At 42.9% G+C, this 14,856-nt stretch overlaps 1 protein-coding gene across 1 annotated transcript in view; it reads right to left on the reverse strand.

Annotated features, from left to right (window-relative positions):
- Nucleotides 1-6,247: 6,247 nt before the first annotated feature.
- The window catches only part of Sh2d4a (SH2 domain containing 4A), a 62,376-nt gene continuing 53,767 nt past the window's right edge, over nt 6,248-14,856 (reverse strand). The window contains exons 8-9 of the mRNA XM_032919072.1: nt 7,702-7,922; nt 6,248-7,281 (exon numbers count right to left, since the gene is read on the reverse strand). Of these exons, the coding sequence (XP_032774963.1) occupies nt 7,189-7,281; nt 7,702-7,922 (314 nt within the window). The 3' untranslated portion in view covers nt 6,248-7,188. The remainder of the gene's footprint in view (nt 7,282-7,701; nt 7,923-14,856) is intronic.

Below are 14,856 nucleotides of genomic sequence, written 5' to 3' on the forward strand. Positions count from 1 at the left end.
CTTATACACTGCCTCTGGATGGTGTTGAGCTTCTAAGTATATCCCAAACATCTTGGGCATAATCAAGGGCCCAGTGTTGGCCATCCATTCGAGACTTTGAAACCACCATGGACTTCCATCCTTTGTTTTGTTGTCCTGACAGGTTTGTAAAAGAAAACACGTAGTAGTAGTATAAAATGTAATATATAGCTACCAACTTCGATTCCAGAATTCTAGGGCTGATGAAGAAATAGCTGGGCAAACACTCTTACATTCAGAAAAGCTTCCAAAGTAAAAAAGAGAGAGAGAGAGAGAGAGAGAGAGAGAGAGAGAGAGAGAGAGAGAGAGAGAGAAATGGCTTCCATTTTCCAGGTGCAGAGAAGTGAGGCCAAGAAATGTTCAGGGATTGGCCCAGAAACTGACTCCAGGACTCCATGTCATCACTCATCCCGGGGCTAACTCCAGATGCTGTGGTCCCAAAGGAAGGAGTTATTTTTTATCCAGCAAGTCCAGACCGCAGAGCTCTTCTGCCTTGTTCTCTCTTTCCTCTGTCTTTCCCCTGGCCACACATAAGGCACACAGAGGAGTGAAACTCACTGACACGGGAAGAGCTGCACATCACGGCCACCTGCAAGTCACCAGCTGCAGCGTAATTATGAGCTGGGCTGGGACTGCCTTTGAGAGTGAAGCCTCGGGATCAGGCTCTTAATCAGGATCTCAAGAGGTGAGATTTAAAGACTGCCTCAAATAGAAAGCCAGAGGAGGGGCACCTGGTGCTGAAAGGGAGTGTTCCTGAGAGTTTGCTGGCTGATGAGACAATGACCTTGGGCCATTTCTTAGGAGGGCAGGTATGTTTTGCTTCTGCGCATATTGATGTCTGAGCTCCCTGAGATTTCATTCTGGCTAGCTACGGATTATCATTCAAAGCTGTTTTTCCTGGCAAGACTCAGGACGTGCTGTCGCTGCCAAAAAGTTATGAGTTCTGTGCCAGTTGATTGGGGGGATTTAGTTTTTTTTTTTTTTCCCAACACAGAGAATAAGTAATTTCTTGTCCACAGAGATACCTTTCAAAATGTCCTCACTGCTTTACTCAGCCTTTGAAGGTGTCCTCTGCAGAAGTCAATCCCAGCATCCCCTGGGTCTTATTGGCCATGAATTCTAGTAAGAAAGAGGATAGAGACCATGGAGGAGAGAATAGGAAGGACGTCCATGATGAATGTCACAGCATGGAAGGTAAGAGAGAAGCTAGGCCATGCTCCTGCCTCCACTGCCTCCCAAGAAGAGCCAGGACTGGGAAGGCAGTTTGTTAGAACCAACGGACGGCCTATGACTCTGGTATGGGTGGTTAGGAATACTGCATCTATGCCTTATCCTTCAGCCACACTTTAGGTTGAGGCAAGCACAGTGCTGCTGGTAGCTCCCTCTACCTCAGTTCTCAGTCCTTGCAGCTTCCAGGTCTCCCACCCAATCTCAGCCACTAACCCAAAACCTACAGTAAGCACCTTGTCTACTGGGCTCTCAAAGGTCATTTGAAATGCGTTTAAATTTTAGAAATAAAGACAAAACAAAACAAAACAAAAAATAGAATACCATCAAATTAAATTAAACCATACCTGAAGTTTTTTATTTTAATTTTTCTTTTTTATCCCCTGCAACTAGTCTCAAACAGAGCCATACAGTGGATGACATCCACAGTGTGTGTGTGTGTGTGTGTGTGTGTGTGTGTGTGTGTGTGTGTGTGTAGGGGCTGTCAGAAATAGCCAGGGTGGCATGGATGAGAAGCTTGTGTAGCACTCTTTCACATCTTTTGACAAAGACCCCCTGAAGAGAAAGCTGTTGTGGCACAGATGCTTGGCGGTTTTGGTGCAGTGCTACGGTGGGGATGTTACTAGGATTTTGACTTGTTGGAGACTTTTCAAGGTGGGGCAACTTTCCATGGAGAAAAATACACAACTGAAGTAGATGGATTTGGGCAATGAATCAAATCTGCTCCATTAGCGTAGCATGTTGTACCACCTGACCTAACAGGGAGATAGGTATGTTCCAAATTCATAAGCTCCCTCCCCCTCAAAAAGGAGTGTTAACTTTTGGGGGTTGTGATTAGGAATGCCTATGCCACTGGGTCAATAGACTACTCCCAATTCAGGGATAAAAGATGGCTACCTTGGGGTTGTCAAAATCACTAGGAAAGTGTCCCGCCCTTCCTATGCCATCTCAAACCCATGCTAATTGAACCACTTCTCCTTAGGTCAACTAGCTAATGTTCTGTGTAGATCGTTATTATATAACTTCCCCTTGTTGCCTTAAAATATTTCTTCAAAATCCAAGAAAGTTACCACCAGGATGCATGGCCCATTGGTTACATAAGCTGGATTAATAAAGAAACCTCAGAGGGAGTGGTCACACTTAGGAAAACATTTGCTGTGTTGGGCACTTAACTCTTCTAATCCTTGGGACCCAAGTGACTTCAGTTACTCCTTTTAGAAGTAAGAGCTCATTTGGGTTTAGCAAAACGTTTGTTTCTATGATTACACATGGTTAATTGATGATAACAGGCAGGACACAAGCCCAAGCCCTCTGGGCTTTCCTTCTGTTATGTCAAGCTACTTCATTGCCCAATAATAAATTGTTATCATATGCTAAGGGAAAAGAAATTTTATCCTGTAAGCCCTTTGATAGTTTTTAATCTTGAGCAACAGAGCTAAGCCTCTGCATAGAGATGCAAGTTACTCACCATCCCGAAGGCAAATTTGAAGTGTGACTGTATAGTGTCACAGTAGAATTAACATGGCAGAAAATCCAATCTCTCCATCCACACAGTCAGAGATGAGCAGATCTCTCCTAATACACAGCAGAAAGGAGGATGAACACAACGAGAAGATTGTGAAAACAGAAGATAAGGAAGAGAAACCAGAGCATGGCTAACATATTCCTAAAGAACAGGAACGAACAATTTAAGCAAAAACATTAAAGATGTAGTTATGGAAAAGCTCCAATTACAAGGGAGAAAGATGCATTCGAAGAATACATCCTGGAATAAAGTCATTTGCCATGTTCTCAACACAAACTGAAGCAAGGGAGTTCCAAGGATATGTACATGCCATTCTATAAATATCTGCTGTTGATCCTGCACTCAAAATAGTGAAATCCCCAGACTACATATGTGTGAAGGCCTCAAATATACCTAGATTCTAGTGCACTGAGAGGGATACCGACATAGAAATTAGATATTGCAACCATTTAGGCCACAAAGCATTGCTTACTGTCCTCTGCTTCAGATCCTGCCTTGACTCTTTCATTAATTGATTATGGTTTGGATGTGTAAGCAAAGGAAACCTTTTTCTCCCCCAAGTTGCTTTTGGTAGTGGTGTTATCACAGGAATAGAAAGCAGAGTAGAACAATTCCTATGTTCTTCTTTAGCCTAGATAAAATTTGACCTAACACTTATGATGGCTATAAAAGTCTGAGATGACTACAGAATGGAGTTTTCAGAATCTTGCTGATGGAAAGAAGAATCAATGTAGGCAGAGGCTAACACTTGGCTCCAGGCCAACACACAAGTGTCCATATGTCCAAGGCCTGGGATTGGAAACCTGTACAACAGCCAAAGACAACTCCCCAGACCAAGAAAGCTTGAACTGGAAGGGCAGGAATTTGGTCTTGTTGACACAGCAGAAAGAGAAAATCAGGGTTAGAGTTAGACGTCACCTCAGACCACACCTAGTGCTAGACACTCCTAGGACAACGACGATGAGTAGTCAGACTTCATCAGCCCATTCAGTTGAAATTCCCAATTCTATAAACCATTTTCCTACCCTGGGAATTTCAAATATTTTTCCTGGCCATTGTATCACCAAGCGCTAGACAGTTTATTCCTCTGCATGTCCATAACCGGTAAGATAAAACAGTACAGAACTCAAGTCTAATCCTCTTGGTAATACATCAGGTTAACTGGGTTGAGTTGTTTCTTAGTCATCTTTCAGTCACTTAATACTTTTAATACATTTGGACACAGCCATACTTGTTGCCTACAATACAATTTTAGGCAGAGGGTGATGCTGGAATCTCAAATATCTTTGAAATTATCAGTGATTGAAGGATACTTTCAACTTATTCCAGTGAGTAACAGAACACAGATCCTTATGATTTCAGAGCTGGAGGAAAATAGAGGTCACTCAGACCATCCCTGTGCAGTAAAAGTGAAGACTGAATAGTGTGGTGGGTTCCCATGGGGAGTGGCACTGTTCAGACATGTGGTCTTATTGGAATAGGTGTGGCCTTGTTGGAAGAAGTGTGTTACTATGCAGGTGAGCTTTGAGGTGCCTATGCTCAGGCTCTGCCCAATATGGAATGAGAGCCTCCTCCTGACGTCCTGTGGAGGGCAGTCCCCTTCTGCTGCCTGCAGATCAAGGATGTAGGACTCTCAATTCCTCCAGCACCATGTCTGCCTCCAAGCTGCCATGACTCCTGCCAGGATGATAATAGACTGCACCTCTGAAACTGTAAGTCAGCCCTAGTTAAATGTTGTCCTTTATAAGAGTTGCCATGGTCACATGTCTCTTCACAGAAATGAAACCCAAACCAAGATAAATAGTGTGATGCGTCATCTTGTCAATTCGATTGGATTTAGGTTCACTGCGGGAAAACACCTCTGGATATGCTGGTGCAAGTATTTCCAGAAATATTTAGCTAAAGAGAGAAGTCCTACTCTGGATGTGGGCAATATTATTCTGTGGGCTGGAATCACAAACTGAATAAAAAGGAGAGAGCTGTCATCTTTCTTTACTTTCTAAATGTGGGTTCTACGTGACTAGCTGCTAGAGCCAACTACCGCCATGCTTTCCCCATCATGATAGACTGCACTTTCATACCACGAGCCATAATAAATCCTTCCTTCCTTCCTTCGTTCCTTCCTTCCTCCCTTCCTTCCTTCCTTCCTTCCTTCTTTCCTTCCTTCCTTCCTTCCTTCCTTCCTTCCTTAAGTTGCTTTTGTTGGGTATGTTTGTCACTGCAATGAGAAAAGATAGGTGAAGTGCCTATTCAAAATAATGAGGAAAATAGTGGGGAGAGATAGGAATAGCACAGAGATTCTGAACCATGTTACAACGAAGCGAAAGGCAGAGGCTTATAAAAATTTAACAATGCAAACCACATGGACGATTTCAAGAGACAGTTGACTGGAATCTGAATTTCAAACTTTTCTCAGTAGAGTACACATCAGTCTCTTCTTCGGCACATTGTGCTTAGGAATGAGTGAGACACACAAAGGACAGACTGTAGCACCATCTATTTTATTTAAAAAGCAAAGTTAAAAACAAAAAAAAGCTAGCATTGACAGGCTATGGTCAAAGTAACTTCCTCCCAGAAAAAAGGACACTGAGTGACTCACAGATGCTCTGTCCACTGTCCAGAGATTGGCCTTGCCTCATTGATGCTGGACTAGGAAGGGACGGAAGTTTTAATTTAGGAGTGATGCAGGGTAGGAGATCACTTGCTGAATAAATCTGTGCACCAGCTAACCAGCTTTACTTGGGGGCTTATTTCCATGTACTACTTTTATTTCCTCTTGAGGGTACATACTGTGTAGCAAGAAACGAGTCCATGAAACTTGTGTAGGGATGTATGGTTACATAAACTATTACACTAGTTTTCTGAGGCTGCTATAAAATTTTGCCATATATTCAGTGATTTAGAGGTTTATTATCTCACATTTCTAAAGCCCAGAAGACTGAAATAAAAGTGCAAACAAGTATGAACAAGGCCATGCCATGTTTTCTTCTAGAGTCCTAGGGAGAATCTGGCCCTGGGTCCTGCTGCCTTTCACAATCCCTGCCATACCCTGCTCACAACTACAGCACTCTACTCTCTGTTTCTGAGGTCCCTTAATCTTCATCCTTCTGTTTGTCTATTTCTATATCTTTTTATACAGATGGGACACATTGGATTTGGGACCTACCTTATGTATCCTTTTGCAAAGATCCTATTCTATATCAGTTCATACTCATGTACAGGGGGGTCTGGATTTCATGTACTTTTGGTGTGGGATACAATTTGACCCTCAATAGGTGGTATCCAAACTTCTCACTTATTCTAGTCTTCTCTTGATATCACGAACATATCTGTCCGTACATGGCCATGCACAGCATCTTTTATATTTACTTTCAGATAGAGGGAAGGGAGGCAGAGCAGAATGAAGAAACAAACTCTAAGATTAACCAAGTGGCTTAGGGTTCCCAATGCTGTGAAGAGACAACATGACCAAGCAAGTCTTCTTATAAAGGACAACATTTAATTGGGGCTGGCTTACAGATTCAGAGGTTCAGTACATTATCATCAGAGCAGGAGCATCAAATCTTCCAGGCAGGTATGGCAGAGGAGGAACTGAGAATTCTGCATCTTGTTCCAAGGGGAACCAGGAAAGACCGAATCTCTCAGGCAGCTAGAAGGAGGGTCTCAAAGCCCACCCAATCAGTGACACTTCTTCCAACAAAAACCACACCTACTTCAACAAGGCCACACCTCCTAATAGTACCACTCCCTATGGGCCAAGCATATTCAAATCACCATACTCAGGGTTATTTTCACTGGGGTTTTGGTTGGTTGTTTTTTGGTATATGGATCCCAAGTCTTAAAACTTGTCTTTCAATTTACACTTGGGCCTTGCTCTTCTGTCTTCTATATCCTCACTCCAACAGACACAGAAAGGGTGGTCTTTTGAAGATAATCTTACCCCTCCATGGGGACATTTTTTCCCAGCATTCTAAAGCCAAGATGTAAGCTCATACACACAGAATACTGAAACCTTTCAGTGAATAACAAAAAGGGAGTGTGTAGATCATAAAATTGTTCACTTGTTCTTTTAAAATAACATCTTAGTTGCTAAAAAGATTTCAGTGTACCCTCATCTCTTTTATCTTATATCATTATGGTCATATCCTTTAGGTCCTAACCTTCACATTAGGATGTTGCTAACATGGGTACCTTTCCCCTTTCCCTTTCAGAATGAGGATGAGAGAGAGGTAATATCCCTTTAAACTGAACTCCGGCAGTTATGCAGAAGAGAGGTTCCAATGAAGACCTCACAGACGTTGTTCACTGTTGGCTCTGTCACACAGAGATTTTGGCATCAGACACAAATGTCCATCTCGGAGGTATCTGTCCAGAGGAGAACCCAGCTGGAGGCTAGAGGCTGATCTGGATGAGAGTTGTCACTGGAAGAGCTCCAGGTAGTCGGGTGGCTTGTCTTGTTGACCACAAGGGAACAACAGGAGTTCCTTTCCCAGAGACGTTATAGGCTCCTCCTGTCAATCAAAGCACAGGGTCATGAGACAGCTGTATGGTAGATGTCCATGCTACCTCCTTAAGGGATATCACTTCTCTACCCTGGCTTCATGCACGCCTAGATTGGCTTATGATAAGATTAAAAGGTTTTCCTCCCGTTTTCTCTGTCCTACTGGAGTCCAAGCTCTAACATAGGACCATCCTCAGATATGATCAGTACGTACATCTCTAGTGTTATCAGCTCCAATGGGATATCTCTGAGTATGTCAGGAGGATATGAGAAAGGAACTGCAATTAAGACTCCTCATTATCAGCAGAAATTACATACTACCACCACCCCGTTGCTTACCCTTGAGCTACATCCCTAGCCATGCCTTTCTTTGTTATATATCTATAGGACAATAATTCCTAATGCACATTAAGCATACGAATGAATTCACCTTGTGATATTCCACCAAATCTGCCAGGGTAGCATGCTGCAGCTGGTCTACACCCAGGAAGCTGTAAGAGTTGGCAGATGCATCTATGAGGAAATGTTTGCAGCCTTCCTCAGACAGGTAGGACAGGGCATAGCCCTTGATCTTTTCACTGACTCGGATGAGAAAACTGCCTGGCATGCCTGTGCTCAGAAGTTCATCTGCTTTCTTCAGTGTGAGAATCCCTGTGGGAAAAGGGGAAAAAGTCATATCAGTCAAGTCCGTACAAACTACATAAAGCCCCTTTCTATATGATTAGAGTTTGGTGAAAATCAGAATAAAATGTTCCATGTGTATTTGAGGTCCTTGGGAATCAAAGCAAAGCAAAGCAAAACAAAACAAACAAAACCTCTGGTATTTGGTAACTGTACAAACACAAAGCAAATGGATAGTTTGTCAACGTGACACAAACTAGAATCATACTGAGAGAAGGATCTTCAGTCGAAGAATTACCTCCATCAAGCTGGTCTGTGGGCTTGTCTGTGGGAGCATTCTCTTAGGTAATGATGGATATGGGAACCCTCTGTGGGTGGAACCACCCTTGGCAGGTGGTCCTGAATTGTATAAGAAACCAAACTGAGCAAGCCAGTCAGTAACATTCCTCCCTGGTCCTGCTTCAGTTCCTGCCTCCAGGTTCCTGCTATGAGTTCCTGCCCTGAATTGTATAGGAAACCAAACTAAGCAAGCCAGTAAGCAACATTCCTCCTTGGTCCTGCTTCAGTTCCTGCCTTCAGGTTCCAGCTATGAGTTCCTGCCCTGTCTTCTCTCAGAGATGCATTGTGATTTGGGAGTTATAAGCTGGAATAAACCCTTTCTTCCTCAAGTTGCTTTTGATCAACGTTTTGTCATAGCAACAGAGAAACAAACTGGAGCGGATAGTAAAAGAACTGTATTTCAAACACAGTTTCACTTAGAGACCCATTTGGGTCAACACAGGTTGTCCACCACTTATGAAGGTCTAGTATGTTGTCCTGAGGGTGGTGCTGGGGGTTTTCATTTCCAACTTTAACTTTGATGTTCTTGTAGGGCCACCACTGTCTATCAGTAAGTGTCTATCAGTGGTCTGGGAAGTGATCTGACTTGGTCTAAAACAGTAGGTCTTGAACAGAATCACATGGGACATTAAAGCACCCCTGTTGTGAGTTAAAGTGGTTTGCACAGAGAAAGAACTGAAAGGTAAAACCTACCCAGAATGTGAGTAACACTATCTCCTTGGCTAGTGGATGAGATGGAACGAAAGGAGAAAGAAGAGAGGTAGTAGAGGGAGGGATAGAGTTCTCTTTTCTCCGCTTCTTGGTCCAGGATGATGTGACTAGTCTGTCCCACACACTTCCCTTGCCAGTGTTTTCTGGTTCACCATGATGGGAAGAGCCTTCATTTATCGTTCCCACTGCCAATGTTTCTCGGACATGGAACCAAATAAATATTTTCTCTCTTGTGGTATTACTGTTACATGTTGTGCTCACAGCAATATAAGTAACTGATATAATTGTCATGGTATGAGTGATAATTCTATTCTCGGGGTAGAGGCCAGGGTTGCTACTATTTATGCACAAAACAGTTTGGCACTGAAAAAAATTTATCCAGCACAAAGCATCAATGGTGCTAAAGTTGAGTCAGCCTGGTCTAGGAGGTCCTGCAAATTAGGGAGAAGACCAGAAGAGACTAGTCTACTGAGTACCAGGTACCAGTTCTAAGTCTTCTGAATTCTACTGCAACTAATCTTCAATGTATGTATCCATGGCCTTTGAGAGGCTAGTGCTTATTTATATTTATATATCTACATCTCTCTATGTCTATATCATCTATCTACTATTCAAAAAGATAAGCTCTAACATATACACACACATATACAGAGAGAGAGAGACAGAGAAAGACACAGACACACACACACACACACACACACACACAGAGAGAGAGAGAGAGAGAGAGAGAGAGAGCACTTTATATAGAGAGTTATAATTAAGATGTCTTCTGAATTCTCACCCTCATTTCCTAGTTCATAGGATTTGACTTGTGTTCCAAAGTTCCCTCTCTACTTCTATTGCAATTCTTGAAATGAATAGACAACATTGTAAACATACAGAGAATAAGGAAGTTTGCTGAATTATCTCATAGGCTATGATTTGGGAGGGAGGAGCTATGTTCTTTTCATGTTCATTTTGCCTTGCAGCGGGCAGAAAATCTTGGCTTCTCTTCTTCCACCTTTAGTTTGCTACTCTTTCTCAAGTTCTGATTATTAAGAAAACAATCAGAAGCCTTTCTTGTGAGAACGGGTTTTCACAGCCCTTTCAATAGCTAGTGAATTTTTAGTTTGTTAAGAATTAAGCCCCAACCACCCAGAGCACAATGTAAAATAAAAACCATTTCTGTAAATAGATCTTTAATGAGAGGAGGACTTTGAAAAGCTCCATTCTTCCCCAACCAAAGTCAACCCACAGGTACTTCTCCTACCTGCTTTTTCCCATCACTAATAGGGAGATACAGGCCTATGTCCAACCCCACAAAGCCCTACATGAGAGTTTGTGTCAAGCTTGGGGTTTGGAAAGTGCTGATAGATCTCTCTATTCTGATAGGAAATAGTAAGCAAAAGGAAAGAAACCCAGGGCCTCTCTCCCAGAGACACAAGCTCTATTCCTGTTCCTCCCAGAAAGGTTATTGATTTGTAATTACCACATACATCTACCACTGTTTAAATATAAGCCCCCCTGACCCTCAGACCCCAGTTCCTGTTTGTCCAATGCTTGTTTCCTGGATGCTGGTACTATTTTTGGAGGTTGTAAGACTTTTGGGAGGTAGGACCTAGAGGGAGGAAGTAACTGGAGGGATGTTCTTAGAACTACAGCTTGCACTGCCCCACTTGCTTATTCTCTTCCTCTTTCCTATCTACCACAATCTTCTGACACATGCTCCTGTTAGCAGGATGTTCTGCCTATGCGGATTGGGCCAAGCAACAATGGGCTTGAACCGTCTAAGATGATGAGCGAGTGTTGTCTCCTTTAAGTTGTTCTTTCAGGTATTGGTCACAGCAACACAAGGCTCAACCTGTCAGTCATCTTTCCATACGTTCTCTGGTGGCACGCTGGCAGCAATGGCCACACAGTTACTAAGCTGAGCTTCTCAGTTCGGAAGCTGCATTGTCTGTGTCAAACAATGGCCCAGCAGACACAGGCTGCTTGCTTTCCCTGTCTCTATTGACTTTATATCTATACATCTCTGGCTTCATGGACAAATTATCTGGGAGGCAGCCATAAGTTGTAAGAAGGCCACAAACAACCAGTCTCTGCCAGAACCACCCATGACAGAAGTTTGAAGGCTCCATGTTAGATTGCCTAAGAAAGTAACATTTCACTGACGCTGCAAATCTCCCTTCAGAAACAAGGATTTATTAAACCTATGGCTGGAGGAAAAGCAGGACTGTGAAAAACACTTTCTTATTACAGCCAAACTTACTAACAGACTGTCTTTAGTTTGAAGTTTCTTCAACAGAATGAGCAGGTGTGTGCATGTGATAGCATGTGAGTGGTATAGGTATGATATATATGAATTCCTTAAAAGAAAGTTCTTCTGGAAAATTACAATAAAACTCGAGCTAAGAGCATTTTCCCCCTAAAATTAGATGACATAGTGAGCATAAATCAAAGTACCTACAAACCTTCTAACCTCTGCAACCGTAGCCCATTACACAAGATATTAGCACTAAGTATCTAATCTCCTAAGACACTCAAACACAATAAAATGATTTTGTAGTAAATCCCAGGTCATAATGCAATCTCCTTGCACGCCACAGGAGTGAAGGTTAGCTCAAAGGTGAAGGCCATGCCGAGCAGACTGGGCTGTGCAAGAGGGTAGTTTCTATTTTCTTAGCACACGCTCTTGCATCTAAAAACACAGGTTAATGTAGTAGATCCTTCAGAGAAGCCCTTGGGGATCAAGGGCATTGGATACCTTTGAGGAGTCATGGCTACTGCCAGGCTTGTAAGAGCCATTCCCATGGAAGACATTCGGGAGTTCTTGAGGACAATGCCATGCTCCAAAATCAGGTACTTCCCAACATAGTATGAGAAATGACTTTACAGACTTTAGATTTTTCCCTATGCATGGCTCTAAGAATTATGAAAGAGGTGGCTTTATTCCACTTCCCAATTCAGGACACTTTAGGGCTGTCACCAGGGATTAGCAATTTTCACACATTGTAAAAGAAACAAAGCAATCTGAGGTCCTTGATGAGGCTCTGTGATGGCAGAAGTAGATGTCAGATTTCTTTTTTTTATTTTGTTTGTTGATTTGTTTTTTGAGATAGCATCTCTCCACATAGCCACAGGTAGCCTGGAACTCACAGATATCTGCCTTTGCTAGTATTAAAGGCATTTGCCACCATGCCTAGTTAGATTTCTTTTATTCAGTAAGGCTAATGGGATAGATTTCTACCAGGAAAATGGCCTGCATATTTTAATTCGGTGAGAAAGTAGCAGAAGAATGTGAGATGTCACTGCATGAGGTCTCATGGCCAGCAACTGGCTGCTGAAGAGCTGAGAAGCAGCTGAAACATTTACAAGTGTGAAGATTTGGTGTTGTGTGGCCCAACCAGTAGAGGTGAGAGCAGAAGGAAGTGTCCCACACACTCCTCTCTGTGTAATGATGGGGTTTGGATCCTTCTATAGCAGTGCCCATGAAACAGGGCATCCTTCAAGGACGGAAATGCCCTCTGTATTGGCCAGGTGATTGCTGCCAGCCACAAGTATTTATTGAGACCTGAACTAGAGCTGGTATGGCTGTGGACTCAAATTTCAATTTACTGAGTTGCTTGGCACGTGCAGTCAATAACTACTGCACAGGATTGTGTGGTTTTCAGATCTCTTTAGAGTGAAAGTTTGACCAGAACAGGCCCAAGAAAACTGACTTCTGTCTGGAAGAGATCAACAGACCCCAAGAGACTCAGTGACTTGGAAACCCCAGCAGGCCTCTATTAAAAAGCCAAAGGGCAGAGAGTGCTCCACAGGAAGAAGTCAGGAGGATAATTGTTCCCACAGCACCTTCTGGAAAATTCCTACCCAATCTACAAACAGACAGTATGAGCATTTGGATGCCTCCTGGGCTATTTGCTGTGAACTTGCAGAGCACCTGGTTCCCACCACTTCCGTGTGCTTACCTGGTCTCAGCTGTGTGGGCTCAGGCTCAGCAAATTCCATAAGAACCATCTTGCCCTTCTATCCAATTCCTTATGACCTCCTAGCAATCAGGCATCTCCCTCACTGACGTCCTTTATATCCTCAGCTGGAAAAGACCCAGCTAGCTGATTTCATATCACAATGGACAACTCTATGCAGCTACTGCCTCTGGCTTCAGAATTGTTAGAGTCAGGGGATGTATGTCCTATATAAACTGCCATCGGCTGTGCAGCTTTACAACCTCCTTACTATGTCTAGAAAATAGTGTTTGGATTAAATGAAAGATTACCAAATAATAATGTAATCTGCTTCATTGAGCCTTTAAAGCAATCCTACAAAGGGGATTATTACTCTGAAAGAAGTCTTAAGGGGATGGAGAGATAACTTGGGGGTTGAACATACTTACAAAGGAGCAAAAAGTTTCGTTCCCAGTACACACATGTGTGACAAACACCTGTAACCCATATGGCAGTCCCAGGTGATCTAACGCTCTCTCCTGGCCTTCTTGGGCACCAGATATGCATGTGTGGTGCAAATACATTTATGCAGGAAACACTCATATAGATAAAATAAAAATAAATGTTTTTTAAATGCCTCAAAGTGTGTTCACAGAGAACCAGATAACACAATAGGGTCCTAAATAGGCCAAGATAAGTGTGCCGTGAGCTCTAGGCCTTGAGCTCAGAGACAAACTCCTACCCAACTCAACTGTGATACCTCCTCGTGTGGTGGTAGACTGTGCTTCTGTTTATATCTCACCTTTTATTTAGTCTTCAAAGTGTTTTAAGGAAGGAGAACTGGTTCTACCATCAACCCCTTTTGTAGCCAAGCAAGTGGGGAAAGTCAATGCCAATGTTGCAGGATCAGGGTCTGTTCCAGGTCCTCAGCTCTAGTATTTTGCTTTTTAACTCGCTGTGCTTGTGAACTTTCCCAAATATGTACTTTTCTAACAGGTGTTCAGATCTACCCTGAGTGATTTACAGAGGATGCAGTCCTCTTGAAATGTCGAGTGTGGTCAAGCCTATTGTGCAGATCCTACTAGTGTTCTCTCTCTCTCTCTCTCTCTCTCTCTCTCTCTCTCTCTCTCCCTCCCTCCAACCCCTATTTCCCACTCTCATAAGTTCAGGGTTTGTGTTCTGAGGATCAGTAGCCCTAGATACTTTAGGCTACACATGGGGCTGCCTTAGTGCTATAGGACATTATGGCCACGGCAGAACTTCCCAAATCAGGTTGCTTCAGATCACCAGTGCCCTGGGCCGTCCTCCAATGCTTTTCCTGGTACCTGCCTCCCTTCTTTTCTATCTGTGCTATACTTCTGCCTCTGGGCTTCCCCAAAAATATATAAAAGGAGAGGCTGTTAGAAAACAGTGTTTGCAAAGGGACGTGTCTCCACTGTTAGGGTACCTCACACTCTCATATGTGAATCCACCTGTAGCATAGGATGAGGAGTGACTGTTTTCTAGAAGTTACTTCCATCTCCAATGATACCTGGACTCTTTGGAAGTGTCTCCTACTACTCCATGCACTTTCAACTCCTCCTGTAGTTAAGGGCAATATTTCCTGAGAGGCTCTAGAACCTGCCCCAAATTCCAAATACAAAGAGGTGAACATGACCAGAGCTCTTAAAATTATTCCCAACATTTCTCTCATAGTAAAAGGACTAGAATTATCATTACTCATTCTCATTCACTCTTGATGTTTACACATATTACCTGACATTTATTGTGCACTTCAACAGTTTTGAGTTATTCTGTATCTATTAAAATATTTGATTCTTAATCATTACCTGCATCATACAGAAAAGTTACAGAAGTGTAGAAGTTAGGTCATGTGACCAAGGCCACATGGCCGATTGCTGGAGTGAAACCCTGCAGCCAAGTCCATATGTGTACTCTTATCCACCACTTGTTTCTTTGTTTTGGTCCCCCCAGCACTCCCCACCCATTCA

This window comes from Rattus rattus, chromosome 13 (genome assembly GCF_011064425.1).
Source record: "Rattus rattus isolate New Zealand chromosome 13, Rrattus_CSIRO_v1, whole genome shotgun sequence".
Taxonomy (NCBI): Eukaryota; Metazoa; Chordata; class Mammalia; order Rodentia; family Muridae; genus Rattus; species Rattus rattus.